Consider the following 22,805-nt stretch of genomic DNA (forward strand, 5'->3'; position numbering starts at 1 on the left):
ATCATGGAAAACATATTCCCATATTAGTATTTTATTAATCTTTAATATTTAATATTCTCTGAACTATATTATAAGTGAAAAAATACTTCTTTTTTGTAATTAAATAAGAGACTTGGGATATAAACTCCCTGAAACCATCTTTGGGATAATTCCATAGTAGAGAATGTGGGGAATGGGGAGACCGTGGGGATGACAGATGTTACTACTGATAATAATGATGACTAACATTAATATATCTCTTTAAAATTTACAAAGTGCTTTAAATAGTTATATATATATAATCTATCTAATCTATATATCTACATATATTATCTAATTTGATCCTCCCAATTTCTTAAAATACATTATATAAATTAATTGAGACAAAGAGAAAAAAATCTAAAGTATTGGCTCAGTTTTAAGATATTTTTTTAAGCAATAGGGGTTAAGTAACTTGCTCAAGGTTACACAGCCAGGTGTTTCTGGGTGGGTGCTAAGTGTCAGAGCCTAGATTTGATCCCTAGGTCATCCCAACACTCGAGCCAGGTGCTCTTACTTGCTGGGCCACCTGGCTGCACCTAAGCAATTGGGGTTAAGTAGCTTGCTCAAGGTTACAAGGCCAGGTGTTTCTGGGTGGGTGCTAAGTGTCAGAGCCTAGATTTGATCCCTAGGTCATCCCAACACTCGAGCCAGGTGCTCTTACTTGCTGGGCCACCTGGCTGCACCTAAGCAATTGGGGTTAAGTAGCTTGCTCAAGGTTACAAGGCCAGGTGTTTCTGGGGGAGGTGCTAAGTGTCGGAGCCCGGATTCGATCCCCAGGTCATCCCAACACTGGAGCCAGTGTTCTTACTCGCTGTGCTACCTGGCCGCCCCAATATTCTGTTTTTGTAGAGATACCTGACTTACAAAATAACCCCTACTTACAACTTTAGGAAACTTTAATATGGAATGTCATTCTTTTGCTGCAATATCATTTTAAATGATTCAGCACTGAGTTCACAAGAATTTGACACATATTCAATTGTTCATTATGGAACTACATATTCCATTCACTGTTAAGCATTCTTTTTCTCAACAATCCATTTTTTTTTTCTAATTCTAGTCTTAATTATAGCTGATCAGTTTTAAATGAGGTTTAACTCAGGAGAGTTTCCAGGTCACTGAAGCTTGTTTAGTTCCATCTATTGGTTAAATTCACTAACTTTTCATAGCTTGTAGCATAGTGTATACTCCATCTCCATTTAGAAATTTCTATAATCCTGGAACAATTTTTCTTATCAGTATATTAGTCTATTTATCAAACTTAATCTTTCCTTCAATGGGAACAAGAATTCAAAGTTCACTGAAGTTAAAAAACAAGTGTGTGTGTGTGTGTGTGTGTGTGTGTGTGTGTGTGTGTGTGTGTGTGTGTGTACATTTTACAGTCTAATTAGGATGCCTAGATCTTAATAGGTTCATCTGGAATCTTCATCCAAAGGTTTTTAACTTTGAATGAAAAAGTGAATTTCATCAATAGAAATTACCATTTTAAACTCTTTGGTATTCCAATCTTTTTATTTTCTTGTCCATAGTAAAAAATTTTTCCTTCATAACAATAGTTAACAACTTTTTTTGCTTAGTCATCTTGCTATCCTTTTGACTTATTGAATCAAACAGCATTACACAGAGGAATCAATAACAAACCTTTCAGCTTCTAGGTTTCTCTGAAGGTCATTTCTTGTTTTCTGTTAATTCATTGTTTTGTATCAGTAGTTTGTCAGTTCTTGGTGTTTTTATTTTAGATTTATTTTCCTGTATTCACCAATATTTTCACTCTTTGGTGTGGATGATTCTGTTTCAGTACACATTTGAATTGTTCTTGAAGCATTAACTTCCTTATGCCAACAGGCACTGTAATAACTTTAATAGTCAATAATGTAAGCTCTTTCAGAGCTATAACTTTTTCTTGTTTCCTTGGAGAAATTTCTATTGTTAAAAACCTCAGAATTAAAAACCCAATAGAGACTTTAATGAAACATGTATAGGATTAAACCTAGTACTCAACTAACTGAGAACTAACAAAAAGCAATGGAGAAAACTGATCCGTTAGGTTTCATCTCACCAAAGACATAAATACTGAATCAGTCTAGTGTCAATATGAAGAAACATTTAAACCCATTGCCAAAGAAAATAAAACAATACTAAAATTAGTACTTGCCCCTAGTAATTCACATAGATTATTATAGATACAATTATCATAAACATTTTGTAGATGAACAAATTAATCATGAGATAGTTTAAGTGACTTGCCCAAGGCCACACAGCAAATAAATATTTGAGGTGAGATATGAACATAGGTCTTCCTGATTCCAAGTAGCATTTACTTCATGCTGCCATGAGATGATGGATAATTCATCCTATTTCCACATGATCTGTATTTAATCTGTTGTGGGGGTTTTTTTAAACATTTTGAAAGTTTTTCATTCTGTGTATTTGAGAAATTAAGAATATTTCATAGAGTCAAATTGGTTAAACACATTATTCCAAAATTTTATAAATCAGTGTTATGTCTAAAATGTTTTTAAAAGTTCTCTTTTAATGATTCTTCAGTCCCAGCACAGTTTACTTGTTAAAATCAACAGAATATTTTGAAGTTTATGCATGTCTTGTTAGTTTATAAGAACTGTGAGAAACTAGGTGTTGCAGTGTATAGAGAACTGAGTCTGGAGTCAGAAAACCTGCATTCAAATCTAGCCTCAGTTATTCACTGGCTGTATAAACCTGGACAAATCATTTAACCTCTGACTTCCTGTTTCATTAACTGTAAAATGGGTATAATAATAGCCCCAACTGCACAAAGATATTGTGATAATCAAATGAAATAATATTTGTAAAGAGTTTGGCATAGTGGTTCTTAATAAATGCTTGATCCCTTCCCTACCCCCTTGAATTCTAGTCACATAATCAATCATTTTCAGTATCTAGAAGATGCTCAATTGGGGCAGCTAGGTGACAGTGCATAGAGCACTGGGCCTGGAGTCAGGAAGATTCATTTTCCTGAGTTCAAATCTGACCTCAGACACTTCCCAACTACATGATCTTTGGCAAGTCACTTGAACCTGTTGACCTCAATTTCCTTATCTATAAAATGAGCTGGAGAAAGAAATGACAAACCACCCAAAGTATCTTTGTTAAAAAAAATCTGAAGCAAAAACAAAACCCTAATGGGTCTGACTCACGCAGAGTCAGACATGACTAAAACATTTGAACAACAACAACAAAGATGCCAAATTTTTGTAACCTGCAGTGATGATGCACAGCTTCCACTATTTTATTACACAGTCTTTACCAATCAATATGTCTGGGCTTTTGTGAATAATCTTTCTGGAACTTCTAGTGGCAATGACCTGATCCTGAATAGCTATCATAATCTCTTCGATTTTTGTAAATAAATCCACATGACTTGGTCATTAGTCTGATGCTTTACTTGTCAAGATATTGTTGGTAGAGTTCATGTTTTTTGTGCCTTTCAATTCTATTCTTGAATCTTAGATGTTTTATAAGCTCTATAGATAAACCACTTCCAGTTACACTCAACACATTCAGTAGCATATATTTGCTGGCATCCTTTAGTATTGTGTTTTGAATTTGTATTTTTGTTCCTTCCAAAACAAATTTACTTCTGTAAGTTTTTAACCTATTTATCATGTGCACTGAGGAAATCTGTCATTCTTCCTCATCATTATCATGAAAATTATATTATCTGAGAAATAGGGATGATAACTGCCTTACCTCCCCCATACTATTTTTGTAAGGCTCGATTGAAGCAATGTATGTGCAATATTTTTTAAAGGTACTATGTAAATGAGTTGAAAGCATTATTCTTTAGACAACTTTATAACCAATAACATGCAACTACCTTCTTTCTGTAAACATAATGTGTTTTGATCAACTCAGAAAGAAGAACCTTTTAAAACTTGAAAAATACCAAAATTTGAAGGAAAAAAACATCACTGAAGGTTTGAAAGATTTTTGAGTACAGCATAAGGAAATAGAGTACTGGATTTGTAAACTGAAGATATGAATTCAAAATTCATTTCTGCTACTTGTCCTAGTGACCTCTGGCAAGTAAATTCAGTTCTCTTTGCCTAGTTTGTTTGTTTGTTTTCATTTGCAAAATGACTGGATTGGAGTAAAAGACCTTTAAGGTTCCTTCAATTTCCTAATCATACAAACCTATGATTTCATAGATTTGGGTACCTCTTCCCCTGAAACAAATCAGAAGCCTATGCCTACTCCCAGTTCTTGAATTGTGGAGGCTGAAAAAAGTTCTCCACCTGGGTGTATACATTCTGATGAGTATCCTCTCTGAATTTTACTTGGGTATTTATTCTAGTTAAAACAACATTCAGTTAACTGCCAGATCCATACTATGCATCTTTGTAGCATACTCAGACTTACTATAAACTGCACTGTGTTGATTTAAGCTTCAATAACCCAGAGTCTCCTTCAATTCACAATGAAGCATTAGAGAAAGCTTTTGGTATAAGGATATTCAAGAAAATGTCTTCCTGTGCAATGATAGGGACCTTCCAAATTCTGAACTGTATTCATGAGCAGAATGTCAGACAAAAATCAACAAAACAACAATAATGATAATAATCATAATCATAACAATGGCTTACTTTTATGTTTAGCTTTATGGTTGCAAACAAATTTACACATATTATCTCATTTGATGCTTACAACACCTGCAAGGTAAGTAGTATTAATCCCATTTTACAGATCAGGAGTCTGGGTTACAAAGAGATTAAATGAATTACCCATGGTCATTTAGCTAGTAAGTTGCAAAAGGCAACTGAAACCACTATTATATAATTTTAAGATTTTTTTCACAATATTGCTGTTTTAATTTGAGAAAGTAGAAAAATGCAAGAAGGATCATAACATAAGCATATTTCATAATCCAAACTTGATTATGAAGGTCAAAACCAACCCAATAATTATTTGTATTAGACAGTTACCAAATTAGGAAACAGTGAGTAAAGTTCACTTTCTCTCTGATCATCTTGCTTTTTAAGCTTGATAATTCATTTGACCTCACTATACCAGTGCATCTGGGCAGCTAGGCGCCAGATTGGATAGAGTGCTGGGCTTTGTGTAAGGAAGATTCCTTTTCCTGAGTTTAAATCCAGACTCAGACACCTCCAACAAATGAGCTGGAGATGGAAATGGCAAACCACTCCAGTATCCTTACCAAGTGTCTTTCCCAAAGGGGGTCACAAAGATTTGGACACAACTAAAATGACTGAACAACAGCAACATACCAGTTGTCTTCTTCACCAAAAATAAAAAAAAAAAAGCATTGTAGAAATCTCAAAAAAAAAAAAAAACAAAAAAAAAAAACCCTACTAGTGACTCAAGTGATGTATATCTGTCACCTAATAACCAGCTTAGGTAAATTCAGAAAAGCTTATTATTTGAAATTTACTGTTTGGTCATCAGATTAAATTTTGGTTATAGGAATTTACAAGGACTATGATCTAAGGGATTGAAGGATTTTAATCTACATCAATAGAAAATTATTCACACCAATAAAATCACAGAATTATGATGTTTTGAAATTCAACCAAGCTACTTAGTAAACATTATGATTTTGATAATGGAACCATTCTAAAATTTTTCAAACACACTATTATCAAAACTAAAAAATAAAGTTTTCAATTAAAGAATATTTATTTTGCAATAACATCCCAATTTTCTTACTGATCAGACTTCTGGCTCAATTAAATAGAACTTTGAGGGGGAGAGAAGCTTTTTGAGATTTTCTACAATCAGTATACTATGACATTTAAGTGATGATTTCCTGCAATTATATTTTGATAATCTTATTATAGCAATACTTTTAGAGGAAACAAAAATTCTTGCACTAGAGTCATTTCCAGGCAGCAAAGAATCACTTCTCTGATATCAGTCTTTGTGGTAGTCACCAAAATTCCCATCCTGGAATCAAAATTAACTTTATCACAATATAATGTTTTAGGGAATTCTAAATAGTTTAGGGGTGCAAAGGTATAACCATATGAGAATGAATCCATTAGGGAATGTGAATAATGGAAAAAATAGTATTGAATTGAGTTGCTATTTGTAGACCCAGTGTGATATGAATTAAAACTTCATACTGTTTCTGAAACCAAAGCTAACCAAAAAAGTTAGAGCAGAGTGGGAAAAAACAGAGAAAAAAAAAACTTTAAGATGTTCAAGAGTAAATTTTCTCACAGTAACAGCAAGCACCCAGTGACTAATTAAATCTAAGAGTAAAAGAATTATGTTTTATCACCATGGCTTACCACCTGTCACTAAATTCCATTACCTATTATTCAGTACGTACGACTTTTGGCATTTTATTAAGTGTCCTAACTAAGGGCAAAGAATTATTTCCAAGTACTTGACATATGGAATTTTTTTTCATAGCAGAAGCACTATTAACAATCCCTAATGACAAAAAAGAAGTAAAGCAGAGGAATAAGTATCTCAGACCTAATATTTGAGAGATCTGAAGACAGTCCACTAGTCATGGGACTGCGATCTCACATAGTATTTGAAGTGATTACAAAATAATTTGTTCCCAGTTTCAAATAAGGGACTGGAAAATGTGTGAAGGAAATTCTACTGACCTTTTTTTGCTAAAGAATTGTTAGGTTCATACTTCTCAATCAGCACTTGGACTTGTTCCTGCTTTAAGGGTGGATAAAGGATTTCATTGAGCCGAGGATCTCGTTGCTTTAAATTGATAAACTCCATCATTTGATCAACTGTAAGATATGGTCTACTCTTTGCACCACTAAAAATGGGTAAAAGGAAAAAAAAGAAATAACATTGTTTTTCTGTAAGTCATATTTAATCAATCAACCAAAATTTATTAAGTACCCTATGAGTACCAGGAACTATTTAGATTATATCATAGAGAAAATCGATCAAGGCCTTGTAAGATCAAAGTGCTCTTGTAAAAAACCAAAACATTCACATTGCCCCAACTAGGTTTTGTTGAGGCTTCAAAGTATAATTGTGCATTGTAAACATCTTCTAAAGTAATTACCACTGAATTGGCATGCCTAGGAAAAATAGCAACCATTGGCAAGAGAGCAAAAAATGCCTATGAGTTCATACTGCCATATATCCAAAAGGAAATATTCCTTTAAGGGGGAAATAGAAGCATTGGTATGGTTTACACAGGGCACTTTAAGTTCTGGCTGACTCACCAGCTTCCCATATCCAGCTTATTTCCAAAAGGATGTGTCTATTTATGGCAACTGAAAAAGTGAGCAAATTTTGTCATGTTTTTCTTCTTCTTACAAGGAGAATTATAAACATCAACACATATCTAAAACCCTCTACTTCCTGAATATGAAGATCATCATCTCCTTAAGGAAAGAGATTGTATCTGCTGTAAATAATCCTCTTAATATCACAGGGCCTAATTCAATAATATACCATATAGGCACTCATTTAATATTTGATGGTAAGAAATAGCAAAAATAACACATCAGGTGATCCAAGTATATAATATCATAATCATAAGGACCAAATACCTTTCCTTTGTGAAGACACAGTTATTCTTTCTATCAATTAATTCATTATGTAGACTTTAATATCATACAAAATATAAAATTGCTATTTTCCTACTTTTACAGAAGTTGCTTTTCTCATATATTTTCTCATTAAAACCAATAGGCAGGCTTGCTACTGATATAATAAAGAATGGAAAATGTCTATGATCTTAATAGATGCTATCTACACAAATTTTATTTGTTCACAGTTTCACCAAGATAAAGTTTGCTGCTCTTTGAATAATGATCTAGAACTTAAAGCAGGGCTAAGGGATGGGTCTGATGCCTATCTATGGTACTTTCTTTAGACAGGGAACTGGGAAGAGGGAAGTATCTGTGTGGAATGACCAGTCAGATACAAGGCACCTGGAAAATTGAAATTCATGTCCTAGAACATTCTCCAATGAGCCTCAATTTCTCCTATATCAGAAATATGGGCAAACCCCAATTTCCCATAAAAAGGCACAGTTTACTAAGAGCACAGTCAATCTTTGTCTCTTTCTAGAAGTAGACTCATATAACTGAATAGCTACAAGTAGTCTTAACATTATGTAGTTTAATCCTCTCATTTTATAGATGAGGAAATTAATGTTTAGGCTAGGTCATATTGATGATTAGTGACTTAGATGAGACCAATATTCATGTGTCCATCAACTCACCATTATTTTTCTGGCATCACATCTCCTTTCTGTCCATGATGTCAAAACCATAAAGAGTTACATGAATAGAATATACCACTTATACCTAGTAATGAATGTCAGGTAGCAAACCCCTGCCCATTTAAACTAATAGATATTCCTATGGGACAAGATGTGATTAATTAATGCAGATTAATCTATTCTCATAGCTGTGTGATTTTCCTAAACTCAGATACCCAACATAGCATTATTAAATGAGGGGGAAAAGCAAATTTAAAAAGAATCCCTTACAATTCAGAAAAGATGTTATCAATTTCAGGTCGAGGGCAAAGATTGTTTAAGAAAACTCTGTATACTTCTGGAGTGAAGTCCTCTTGAGGTATTGAATCATTCTGAGAAAGAAAAAAAAGAAAAATCAGAACAAGAAATCTTTTTAAAATCAGGGTAAATATGATGAACATGTCTGTGGAACAAACCATTTACTGTGTCTTGTACATTAGCAAGAGTAAGATTCTCCCTTGTTAGCACTGAATGAATAAAATATGTTCACCAAAGAGCTGAAGGGTACAGTAGACACATGAATAGCAATCTGAAAAAAAATACTAAAATTTCAGTGTACATAAAATTTGTCAAGCTCATAACAGGTATTGTTTGATGAGTTGTCAGATAAGTTCTATAAATAAGAAAATACTGTGTCATTGAATACTTCTGACCTTAATTGTTTAGGAAATAAGTAGCTAATGTAGGAAACAGTTTTCATAATTTATTTCACTGTTTTTCTGTGTTGCCACGAAAACCGGAAGCAGACATGCAAGCCTTTGTTAATAGGAAGGGAATTTTTTTCATGGCCTTTCCTGTTTCAGGTACGTGTGTTATGTTTATTTTCATTTTCAAGCCAGTCTAATTGGGAAGAGAGAATTCTTCCCCCTGATATTCATTTCAGTTTAAAAATATGCATTATTTTAGAAATGCCTAAAAAATTATCATAAAGTAGTTCTTAACACGTTGCCTGGAAAGTGATAACAGAATGCCTAGTTCAGTGTCAATGAGTAGATCTTTCTTAATTAATGAAATATTTAGAAACCATTTTTTATCCAGGTGGTATCATAGGGAATAAGACAACATTTTTTTTTTCTATAGAAAAGTCTGAAGAATTGTATTCAACCACATGAGAAGCCACAAAGAAGGGACATGTACTAAGGACCATTATGTCTCAGGTAACTGAGGACCAATTTTGAAATAATGAAACCAAGAATTTAAACCAAGGATATGTAGAATATACACTTGAGATCCTCACCTTTTACTTCTTACACTTAATAATTTTTTCCATCTGATTGCATCATGAAATCCTCATTTATAAATCATTTATATAATTGATTCAGAAATTGCTATATAGATAGATAATATAATTTCTCATCTTTCTTTTTCTCTTGGCATGACTGAATGAAGTACATATTTTATTCAATGTTTTTCTAGAGCTATCTTGCTCATTCAATTGTATATCTGGCAAGGCTTTCTTTTATGGGCAAAACTTATTTCTTGTATACTCTTTTGTCAATCAAGTGAGGGTTTTTAAAGGATGGAGGAGATGGAGCATGTTTGTAGATGAAGCTAATAGACTGGAAAAGACTAAAGAGAGACATAGACAGAGAAGGAGACAAAGGCAAGTCACTGATGATGGTAATGATGACAATGATACAGATGGTGTGTGTGCAGGCAATAATCTGATTGAAGAAGGGAGAGAAGGTGAGATCAAGGGTGTAGATGAGGAGCTGGTACAATGTTATCTTTTCACCATAGACTAGTAGAAAGGAGAATAGAAAGAGAGGTGATGTGAGGGAGCTTTGAAAGTAAAGTAGAACAGAGAAGAGAGATGATGACATTTTACCTCCATTTTCTCATTAAGTTACAAGGGGTGATATATGAGAGCCTGGAGTCAGGAAGATCTGAGTTCAAATCTAGCCTCAGACACTAGCTGTGTGACCTTAGCCAAGTCATTTAACCTTGTTTGCTTCATTTTCTTCATCTGTAAAATGAGCTGGAGAAGGAAATGGCAAACCACTCCAATATCTCTGCTAAAAAAATGCCAAATGAGGTCATGAAGATTTGTGCATGACTGAAATGACTGAAAAACAACAAATAAGTTTGAGGAGAAAAAAGAAAGTTGAGACAGCCTCTGTGGGAAGTGTGATAGAGGAGTAATTATGGAGAAGTAAAGGACAACCTTGATGCAGTGAGGACTCAGTTAGGGTTGTTGCTATTCAATCGTTTCAGTTGTGACCAACTCTTTGCAGCCTCATTTGGGATTTTCTTGGCAGATACTGGAGTGATTTGCCATTTCCTTCTCCAGCTTGTTTTAGAGATGAGGAACTGAGACTAATAGAGTTAAATGACTTGCCCAGAGTCACACAGCTAGTAAGTGTCTGAGACCAGATTTGAATTCAAGAAAATGAATCTTCCTCACTCCAGATCTAGCATTCTATCCAATGTACCACTTCACTGTCTGGTTAAGATTAGATGATAGAAATTTGTGAGGGATCTAGTCAGCATCTAGTCAGGTTTTTTAACTTCTTCCAGAATGATTCAGCAAAATAGAGGAGGATGATAGTGGGAATAATCCAGAGTTGACACTTGGAAAGGGATGAGTGATAAAAGGATTAAGTGGGAGAAGGGATTTGGAAAGAAGAAATAGAAGACAGAGCAGGCTGGTTATAGTAGTGAGGGCTCCTGGGGCTGGAGGTCATAGCAAGGGCTTATGTTAGGTTTAGAAGGAATGAGACAAAGAGGAAAATGAACTGATGAGAGGTTGCAACCAGGCAAAGTAATTTCAGAATTCTCGATCATAAAAGTGTAACACTTGTGTGTAATAGTGAGATCAAATATGTGACAATCCTTGAAGTTAAAGTGTAGGTTATGGGAGTTAAAGAGCCTGAAGAACTGGAAAGGCAGAGTGTTTGGGGAAAAAATCAACATATACATTAGAGTCTTCTACTATCAGGTTTGGAATGAAGGGAAAGGCTGTGTTCTAGATACTAAACGTATTGAGAAAGGTCAAATGACAGAGTGTGACTTGGACTGGTTGATATATCTAGATAGAACAAATCTCAAAGATGGAGAGGTTACCGAGTGATGGCAACAGAGAAAATCTCAAAATTGTGGTGGACAGTCAAGAGTACACCAAGGTCTTTTCTGGACTAGTGTGCCAGGGGACACAATAAAGCCAAAACCAATAGTGGGAAGGATCACCAAGGCTATAATATCTTATATGGGGGAGTCAGGCCTCGCCTCCATGAGTGACAAGAGATGGAAGGAGCAAAAGAGGAAGAAGTCCAAATTAAAGAGAAATTTATTAATGACAGAATGGGGATTCAAGATGGTAGAATAGAAAGGAAGGTAGGGATGATATAGAACATGAGAGAGGTAGGATGAGTTGGATGGAGGGGAGATCATCAGAGGCGAGATGGGTAGATTTGCATAGGGAGCCGGGAATTCTGGATCACTGGGATTAGAAAAGTAAGAGGTGGGGAGGTACTAGCTGTAGGGGATCAGTATCTTTATACCGAGCTCACATTATCAAGAATTCTGTGAAAGACTGAGGTGCATTAATTATCCTTCACGTGTAAAGGCACAGGTGCTGGGTTAGATCATAAAGGTAAGTCTTCAATATCAGAGGCTTAGATACTGAACTGAGTCTGGGAAGACAAGATAAGACACCTGAGACCAAGAAGCAAAAATCAAGGTGGATACAGGGCATAGTTTGATGGATTTGGTTTAAGCAGAATGTCAGGGGACCTTGTACCTGATGAAGGACTTGAGTAAGATATTGGGGCTGCCTGGAATAGTCCCCCAAGCTCCAGGGGAGTCTGACAGGTTGTTGATATCTTCTGGTTATTGCATTGCTTCCTCTGGGCTTGTTCCATGCTGGTTTAGTAGTTTCCTCTGAATGTTGCTTCACCTGGACATGGTTTTCAGGTATGTCAGACACTGTAGGATCATCAACATCTTCTGACAATGTTATAAAGCTGCTCTCATTAGGCTGTCTTTGATGGAATCAATGTTCCACTGGATCCCACTAATCATGGAGATTGCTGAGACTGAGCTAGTATACAGCAAGCTCTACTGGTTTTGCGGCAACTGCTAGGCACATATTCACAAGGGTGGCTCTGGCAGCTGCAGGGTGGGCAGTATATGCTGGGTGTTGTTCCCTGCCCATTTCATCAGGGCTTCCTCTCCTAGTCAAGAAATTTTTCCCATAGGAGGTGATACCTGAGTCGAACCTTAAGGGAGCTCAGAAATTCAAAGAGGAAAAGGTGTGGAAGAAATGAATTCCAGTAATGAGAGATGGTCTGGGCCAGACAGAGATAAGAAGAGTGTTCTATGAGAGCAAAGGCAGGAAAAGCAAAAACAAAAACAAAACAACAACAAAAATTTTTGTTTGATTTTGTGGATGTGCTGTGTGTTGAGTTTTCACAGAGATTATGTGAACATGCTAAACCCACACATTCCAGCAGAGAATGGGTGATGGTGATTCCTAGGGCAGGAAATAACGGGTGCATACTACAGAGAAGCAGTAGAAGGAGGAGACAATAAGGAGAAGGTAGAAGACATACAAGAAAGAATCTATGATAGATTAGGTTTGTTTACCTTATGCACGATGACTCTCTATTGTGTGCATGAGACAGGGAGCTATTATCAACTTTTCTCTGACAAGTTTTTGGATTATGGTTTCTCACTAAATTCTTTGGATACAATCTGTTTTAAACTGCTTCTTTAAATGAAGTTTTAAAAAAATGAGGCTAAATGCAATTATTTAAAAGTGAAATGTTAATAAGGAGTATAATAGTGTGTGTGGCATTCAACTACAATTTGGATGCTGTATGAAACAAGATTTTTTTCTTCTAAAGAAACATGTAATTTCAAAAGTTACAACAATTTCTTTGAAATGTTCATTGGTCCATGGTGAAAACAGAATATGGGAACAGGGAACACACTCTCAACTGACCTGGAGGTGGCACTTTAATACAACTTTCAATTTAGTAACATTAAAATCTTTGCAGCTAAAAAAAAATTACGAGTTTTTTTTTTTCCTTGTCAAAAATGTAGGCCCATCAGCCTAAGTAAGATTTTTTTTTTAATTATTAAGGTATTTGTGGACTTGGGAGAAGCAGGGATATTTATTGACAGCCAGGATTAGAGTCAGGAAGATCAAAGTTCAAAGCTTGCCTCTGACATATAGTACAGGAACCCTGGGGAGATCATGTAACTCCTGAGTGGTCTAGACTTCTCTCTAGGGTTATAAATCACAAAAGGGCTGCTGGTCTGTATCTCAGCATTAGTGAATGGAATTGATACACCTGGAATTCTCCATTGTAATAAAATCATCAGTCCAGACCATTATCTACATTCCTTCCCACTCCAAAGAAACTGAAATGGATTTGCACTCATTTTCAAAAAAATTGTCTATTCTTAAACCAATGCTATATGGAAATTCACAGGGACTACTCTAATTACTGATCTACTCAGTTCACTTTAATGGTACTTAAATCAAATTCAGAATTGTAAAATTATACCAATCTAAAATCTAAGGAGCTAGTATGGAAAAACTCCATTTTCTAAATATAGAAAAAAAGCTCCAAATGTTAAAAAAAAAAAAGGCAAATGTACTGGTCTTATTTACGAATGAATAGTAGGCCTTTTATCATGATGAAAAGCTACTTTTAAACAATTAACTTTCTGGAAGATACTTTAATCTGGGCTGTGCAGGGAGGGTGGGGGATGGGGAATGTGTGAGTGGTAGGCAGTGAGTATTACAAGGAAATTTGAGGAATACACTGCTAGAATTGTCTCCTTAGACAAATTTTCAAGTATGTAAGTAAAGTAATCACAATGACTAGGAAAAAAGAAACTCAACAGGACCCACGTTGTTAACATCATTGTTAACATATCCATTTGTACTGCATAATTAAAACCAGAGGAAAGGGCTTCTGGAAACAATGGCTGCTGAGATACTATATTTCCTATAACTCTTCCAATTTCTTTTTCTTCTGGAGAGTTTTCCAGGCTTTCCTCAGCCTCAAGGAGTCTGTTATGGTGACTGAAAAATGTTTTCTATGGCTGTTGTGTTAGCACATGTGGAAATCAAATATAAGTAGTTGAAGTGGACACAGAATGGTAATTTAACAGTGTTGGTATTTCCTTGTTCTGGAATAGACTGGCTTTCACATCTTTATATGAATAAATGAGTACTAAGTAGACCTCATAAAGCTAATTATATTTTTAATGAATAAGGTCTACATTCTAAAACATAGAGTGATATAGAAAAACAGACAAATGCTTTAAGCATTGTTGTCTTTGTTTAGAAAATATGCATTATCTTTTAGCCACTAGAGATGTTTATTCAATTTTATAATTCTTCCAGCCCTTTAAAATCTCATTTTGCATTGAAGGTTCCTTGAAGTGAGACTAATTAAATAGCATGCCAGTATTCTGAAAGAATGGAAATTTACTTGAATTATGAAGCAGAGAGTTATATGATTTTGTTTGTCCAGAGATTCAGTTGGAAAGAATAATGGATCTGAGAGTCAGAAGACTTGGGTACAAATTCCACCTTTGACATATATGATCATGTGAAAATGGGTAACCTTCTAGGCCAAGGCTTCCTCATTTATAAAAAGGCTGAATGACTTCCACACTTCCTTCTAACTCAAAATCTATGATCCTATATAATTTAGTTTTATATCACATTAATTTTATTAACTAATTGAGTGCCATTACTCTATTCTCTTCCTTAGCTTAGAATTTTATTGTATATAGCACTCTGTCTGGCACATAGTAGGCACTTAAAAATGCTTGTTGACTATTAAATTTACTCTAAATCAAGGGAGAGTTCAGAATAAAAGAAATAATAAAGTAATAATAATAGTTAGCATTTATATATTCCTTTAAGGATTACAAAGTGCTTTAGAGATATTATCTCATTTTATACTTACAACCCTGGGAGGTAGGTGATACTATTATCTCCATTTTATAAATAAGGAAACTGAGACAGGCATAGGTTAAGTGACTTTCCCAGAGTCATATAATGAGTAAGTGTTTGAAGGTGGATTTGAATTTATATTCCTTACTCTAAGCTCCCTGCTCTATCCGCTGGGAAATCTAGCACTATTGATTAAATTAATTAAATTAATGATTTTATTTCAAAGCATATATATATATATATATATATATATATATATGTATGTGTGTATCTATCTATATCTATATCATATATAACTATACAAATATACATAGGTATATATATGTATGTATGTATGTATATATTTGCTGGTTGCTATCCCCATTGCCAAATATCTTAAGGTTGAATGCCCATGAATTGAAACATAGTCATACTTTTTAATTTATTTATATTATGAGAATGTACTATTAGATAGCCCTCATGCAGATTTTACAGATTTTTGTCTCTATTCCATCTCAATTTCCAAAGTCAAAATCATCAATTTAATTTTTCGCCAACTAAACAATTTCTGAAGCAATCAACCAGGTTTTTTTTTAATATACAAGTCATAAAACTGAAGATAGAAACAGCTAATTTAGCTCCTGATAAACCAAGAAAGCAATTAATATAATTTTAAGTAAAAAATATAGCCAGTCAAAAGGTTTATTCCATTTTTTTGAGTTATGATAAAAAATGCAAATTGATTTTCTAATGCTCCAAAAATGTGACTCTAAGGCTGTTTAAAGGAACTAGAATTTTTCCCTATTAAATCAATTTTGTCCATAAATAACTCCATCTGTTTTGCTGAAATACTGATGTAAAAATAAGTTTAATTTCTACATCAAAAATGAGAAAGATTTCATGGGCTAAATTCATTTCTTTCAGAAACAATAACAAAATTCCTTTTAAAGCTAAAAGTGTGAACGTTCTTGTGAAGTGTAAGATGAATTGCCGAGGAAGTCATCGTGAGGACTCCAACAAAAGGACTCCTAGCAGTTATGAATCACTCAACACATTTGAGCGAAGTCCAAGCTTGCTTTCCTTTGGTTTCTCTATGTACTTGTGGTAGAGGGTACCACAGTTTTTGAGGAAGGAGGTATTTTGTGCCAACTTTCCTCACTGTATTACCTTAGTTATTATTACCTTAAATAGAATCTTTCTAAAGGCTGACTAACTGATTTTAACTAATGATATGGAATAAAAGAAGAGTAGTGGACATACATAAGCTATAGCAATAGAAACACACTCTGACCCTCCATGGTTACCCATCAAAACTTGAGGGCAGATGAAGCAGTTACCCTTGGGGGACTCCATTTGTCAGCGATAATTGGATTTGGGAAAGTAGCTTCAGAAGAGGTAGAGGATTTATAATCATTGTAAAAGTTACCACAATGAGGCATCCAAAAAGAACGCAGAAATTATCTCAACCAGTAAACACAATCTCTTTGTCAAAAAAAAAAAAAGAGAGAGAGAATTATGGCAGCCAAATATCACCTTAATTTAGATAGCAATTCATTTGCAAAACATTACTGAGGAGGAGGAAGAAAGTTTATTATAAGGAGTACTGCCTCAGGAAACCTCAAAACAAAATTGGGAGAAAACAAGCTTAAAGTGAGATTATACTAAGAACACTGTCAATGCAGCTAAGAGGAAGACTACAAACATATAAAATGGAAAACATCTGCAGGCAGCTTGTTCAAAGAGATATCTTCTCATAGCCACAACAGTAGAATTTGGACACCACCAGCTCTGTTTCTAGTGTACCATGGGAAGATGTAGCCATGTTATATAAGAAGAAAAACTCTGGAAGACCAAGTACAAAGAGAAAAAAAATGATCCAGTATAATGTAAACCTCTTGAGGGCAGACATATTTTTGTTCTGTTATTATATTCTTAAGACTAGCACAGTGTTTTGAAAATAGAAGTTATTCCACAAATACTTTCTGGATGGGATTGGAGACTAGATATAATATAATTTTAAAGGAGATTGGTTCTTTAAGAGACTGATGAATCAAAGGGACTGATTCTCATGATATGCCAATGAAGGAATTGAGTTCAAATAAAGAAAAAGAGAAAATGTAACAGAACTGTTGGCCCTATATTTCTACTTTCTCATCCCTTCAAGATATCTGTGATGATGCATACATCTAGGGTGCTGTTGATGAAAATGCAAAAAGAAAACAGGTAGGTTTTTATATATTATTTTTATAATACTAGGTCATATCTTTATAATTGTAGTTGATTTAGAGGTATAGATAATAAAACATTTTACTTTATTCTTTATTGGTTTTAGGAAATCATTTGATTTGATAGAGCAAAACATAACCTTAAAAACTCTCCTCAGAAAAGATGTGTTCTATTAAAATATCCAAATCTCAGTCTTTGTTACAGAGTTAAATGACCTTTATTACTCAATAGGTTTTATTTTTGATCTTATAGAAACAGATACCTTATAGTGTCACACTGATGCCTGTTATTTGTCAACTCTCGACACAGAACAAAGCAGCGAGAGATCGACAGCCAAAGAACTAGTTTTAAAAGTCAAACAAAATTACTACCAAAAAAAAATAAGAAAATATGAGAGAATGTGAGCATAAGTAGTGAATGAGGATGGAGAACTGAATGTATTAAAATTTTTGAATAGCCCTGGGCTAAGATGTCTGTCTGGAAGTACTCAAAAAGTTATGGAAATACATATACTTCTTTTTCCCTTTCTGGTTGCAGTCATAAGAAGTAAGATACTCACTTCAGTGTATAAGAATGGTAAGAAAGGACAGAATTATCATTAAGTAGAATAAAAGTTCCTAAGTCTAGGCTTTAAGAACAGGAGTACAATTCAGCCTTTGATCAGTACAAACCATGAAAGAGAATGTGATTGCTGTTTGGCAGCATTCTTTGGAGAACAGATGTCACTCCATGAGGTATAATAGTTGAGTCAAAAGAGAAGTAGTTTAGGGCTGAGGCTTGGGTTCTAGTAACAATTCTGCCAGTAATCATGTGAATTTTTACCCTTGGTTTCCTTAACTGTCAAATGGGGATGTTTTATCTTTCCCATTAATACAAAGGGCTTTAATGAGAAAGCATATAAAAAGGCTTTGAAGAACAGAAAGCATTAGCAATATGTTTGGGATAATTATTACAATCTTAGTCTTCCTGTTCAGACCTTGATCCTGAAGACATCAGGAAACTGTTATGAAAAAATATATATAATAAAAAAACAGAGAGAGATTGGCTATTTCAGAGGCAATTTTTACAAGGTGAAACTGTATAATGTAATAGAAAGCATTGCTACAGGGGCCTGGGTTTAGGAGCACAGACACAGAACTAGAAAGAACCATAGCAATTATTAAGTACAACCCCTTACTATCTAGGAAAGGAGTGTGGAAGTCAGAGAGGAAAGTTGTCCTATTTCAGCTTGCATGGGTGGAAGATTTGTGTTGTTGTTCAGTTGTTTTAGTCCTGCCTGGCTCTTTGTGACCCCATTTGGGTTTTCTTGGCAAAGACATTGGAGTGGTTTACCATCCCTTCTCCAGTTCATTTTAGAAGCAAATGGGGTTAAGTGACTTGTCCAAGTTCACAAAGCAAGGGTCTGAGGTCAAATTTGAACTCAAGTCTTCCTGATTCAAGCCCAGAGCTCTATTCACTACTTCACCTAGTTGCTCCACTGGTGGAAAAGCCAGGATTTAAAAGGAGGTTCTCTGACTCCAAATCCAGGTTCCTTCCTCTGTACCATACAGTATATTCAACCTATCTCTCCAGACTTATCCACATTACTTCCCCTCATGTACACTCTATGTTCCAGTCAAGCTGGTCTCACTTATATTTCTCATACAGGAAATTCCATCTCTTGCCTTTATGCCTCTGGCTTATAAAATCCCTAACTTCCTTCAAGGATCAGATCAAGTTTTACCTCTCCCAAGAAATTTTTCTTGATTTCCCCACTGAGATCACAGAATCATAGCTCTAAATTTGGAAGAGACCTCAGAGGTCATATATTTTAACATCTCAATTTTACAATGAAGGAACTGAGAGGCCTGGGATGTTAAATGACTTACCTATCTCACACATGTCACAGTAAGAATCTGAACTCCGTTCCCTTGATTCCAAAGTCAGTAGCCTTTCTCCTGTCCCACTTTGTTATTAGGGCCCTTCCATGTATAGAGCCCACTGCAATTACTTTGTAGTTATTGGATATTTATATTGCTTAACCACTACTCCCAGGAAAATGTAAGCCTCGGGGGTAGACTTGTTTTGTTTTTGTCTTTATTCCTAGCATAGGGCCTGGGACATAAGAGATATTTAATAAATATTTATTGAATTAAAAATGAAGAGTTTGGATGGGATCATTTTCGGTTTATGTATTGCCTAATTTCCCACACCATAACAATCAGGAATAGGACCCAAAAGGACTTGGGCAACTCTCAGACCTATTCTACAGACAAATTAATTAGAACATATAATAGTTACTACCAGCAATAGTATTCATGTCAGTCTTGTTACTCTTGAGTAAAAGAAATGTTTTAAATCATGGTAGCCAGGTAAAGTTACTCTGAAATGTCTCATGTTTGATAGTTATCATTTTATTTCAATATTCAAGGCAAATAATCATTAGTAACCAAAAGTCAGAGCTGAAAATTATGGTGTCAGTTTCTTTCTCTCCTTTAGGGTTATTGTATAAGACTATGGTAACAAATCTTCAATGGAAGAGGAAAGCAGGTTAAGGACGAGACTATCTTTTCTCTATTTATGAAATGGTAATTTGCCTAATATATAAACATATTTAAATTTCTATTGTTAAATAGGATTTACATTAGAAACAAATAAATATGGAAAATGAAAAACTTATGTTTCCATCTGGAAAACATGCTATCAAATTTAATTTTAAAGGAACGTTTGTTAAGTCATTTTAGTCATGTCTGACTTTTCATGATACCATCTGGGGTTTTCTTTTCTTTTTGAATTTATTTACTTTTAGTTTACAACATTCAGTTCTACAATTCCTTGAGTTTCAAACTTTCTCCTCTTCCCTCCCCTTTACTCCCCCTCCCTCCCACCCCATGGCAGCACACAATCAAATATATAGGATCTACAAATACATTAAAATTAGTCAGGTTGGAAAGGATTATAGCCAATGGAGTGAACAATGAGAAAGAGGAAACAAAACAAAACAAGAAAAAAGAGAGAACAAGCTTCAATCTGCATTCAGACTCTATAGTTCTTTCTCTGGGTGTGGATATGTCTTTACATCATGAGTCTTTTGGAGTTGTCTTATAACCTTGCATTGCTAAGAGGAGCCCAGTCTATGAAAGTTAGTCATCACACATATGTTGTGTCTATAATTGTATACAAATTTCTTCTGGTTCTGCTCTTCTCACTCAACATCAGTTTATATAAGTCTCTCCAGATTATAATGAAGTCCCTCTGCTCCTCGTTTCTTAAAGCACAATAGTATTTCATTAGATTCATATACCACAACTTGTTTAGCCATTCCCCAATTAATGGGCACCCCCTTGATTTCCAATTCTTTGCCACCACAAAAAGAGCTGCTATAAATATTTTCGTACATATGGATCTTTCTCTGACTTCTATGACCTCTTGGGGATACAGCCCTAGAAGTGGTATTTATGGGTCAAAGGGAATGCACATTTTTATACTCCTTTGGGCATAGTTCCAAATTGCTCTCCAGAATGGGTGAATCAGTTTACAACTCCACCAACACTGCATTAGTGTTCCAATTTACCCACATCCTCGCCAGCATTTTATCATCTTAGCCAATCTGACCGGTGAAATGTTATACCTCAGAGTTGTTTTGATTTGTATTTCTCTAATCAATAGTGATTTAGAGCATTTTTTCATATGCTTATAGATATCTTTAATTTCTTCCTCTGAAAACTGCCTGTTCATATCCTTTGACCATTTATCAGTTGAGAATGACTTGTATTCTAACAGATTTGACTCAATTCTCTATATATTTAAAAATGAGGCCTTTATCAGAGATACTGGTTGTAAAAATTCTTTCCCAATTTTCTACTTCCCTCTTAATCATGGTTACATTGACTTTATTTGTACAGAAACTTTTCAATTTAATGTAATCAAAATTATCCATTTTACATTTCATAATGCTCTCTAACTCTTTGTTTGGTCATAAAATCTTCCCTTCTCCATAGATCTGACATGTAAACTATTCCTTGCTTTCTCAGATTGCTTACAGTATCAGCCTTTATATCTAGATTGTGAACCCATTTAGACTTGATTTTGGCATACCATGTAAGATATTGGTCTATGCCCAGTTTCTGCCATACTATATTCCAGTTTTCCTAGCAGTTTTTGTCAAATAGTGAGTTCTTATTCCAAAAACTCAGGTCTTTGGTTTTATCAAACAATAGATTACTATGGTTATTGACTTCTGTGTCTTGTGTACCTAATCTATTCCACTGATCCACTACTCTATTCCTCAGCCAGTACCAAATAGTTCATTTGGAATTTTCTTGGCAAAGTTACTAAAGTGATTTGCCATTTCCTTCTCCAGCTCATTTTACAAATGACAAACTAAGGCCAAGAGGGAAAGATATTTGCCCAGGATCACACAGCAAGTAAGTGTTTGAGGCCAAATTTGAACTCATGAAGATGAGTCTTCCTAATTCCAAGGTCAGTGCTCTATCCACTGTACCATCTACTTGCCCAAAGGAATATTACAAATAACATGTTTATATGTACATGAGTTAAGAATAAAGCAAGAAAAATTTACTCTTAAGGAATGTTATAAATATCATATTTATATATGTACACATATCTTGAGAAGAAATCAAGAAAAAAAAGTATCTGAGTAAATACAATAGCCTCACAAATTGCAGTCATAACTGATAATGCCATTGTTTTCTCTCATGTTCAAAATAAGTAAAAATCTTGAGAATTGCTGGGTTACAAATATATTTTGGTGGAAAATTACAAGGGATATTTCAGTTTAGGTTGTTTAAAGAGATGCTAGATATGCTATTCTTAGGTTGGCCATATGCTTACCCTTGAAGATGGAAGACTACAAGCTTCTAAAGCAGTTTCAACCCTTTTTCGGTCTGCTGAAAACAAGCGATAGATGCTGTGAAAAAAAAAGAATTGAATAAAAGGTATAGTATATTGTCTTATCCTTAATTCTATGGAAATTCTAGGTGAAAATATTTTATTAACTCAAATACTATTTGTTACATTAAAAAAATAACCAATTTATAATAGAGCAATATGGAACCATGGCTTCAGTGCCTAACTCTGACAAATAGTAGCTATAAGATCCTAGACAAATCATTTATCTTCTCAGTGACCTAGGTAGCTCTCTAAGACTAAGTTACAGGGAGGGCACCGGCCTGTATTGATAGAGAGGTGTTTTTTTTTTTTTTCCTGGGAACTTCCTTCTATAATGAAATAGGAGACTGGTCCTTCCCTCTACCTTTATCTTAAGTTAAAAAAAATAAAAAATAATTAAAAAAACACTTTGTGTCCTCCTCTGTGATTTTTGTACTGAATGAAAAGGATTGTGCTTGATTCAATCATTCTATCCAGTGTCTAAAACAGACATCGCATCTCTGGAACATAATCCACACTATGAAATGA

At 34.6% G+C, this 22,805-nt stretch overlaps 1 protein-coding gene across 1 annotated transcript in view; it reads right to left on the reverse strand.

The window, feature by feature from the left end:
- The window catches only part of PLCB1 (phospholipase C beta 1), a 628,464-nt gene that overhangs the window by 288,720 nt on the left and 316,939 nt on the right, over positions 1–22,805 (reverse strand). The window contains exons 6-8 of the mRNA XM_069065428.1: positions 22,221–22,296; positions 8,498–8,598; positions 6,636–6,802 (exon numbers count right to left, since the gene is read on the reverse strand). Coding sequence (XP_068921529.1) covers positions 6,636–6,802; positions 8,498–8,598; positions 22,221–22,296 — 344 coding nt within the window. The remainder of the gene's footprint in view (positions 1–6,635; positions 6,803–8,497; positions 8,599–22,220; positions 22,297–22,805) is intronic.

This window comes from Petaurus breviceps, unplaced genomic scaffold (genome assembly GCF_028583685.1).
Source record: "Petaurus breviceps papuanus isolate PSGF00001 unplaced genomic scaffold, PetGlider_PUasm1.0 90686, whole genome shotgun sequence".
Lineage (NCBI taxonomy): Eukaryota > Metazoa > Chordata > Mammalia > Diprotodontia > Petauridae > Petaurus > Petaurus breviceps.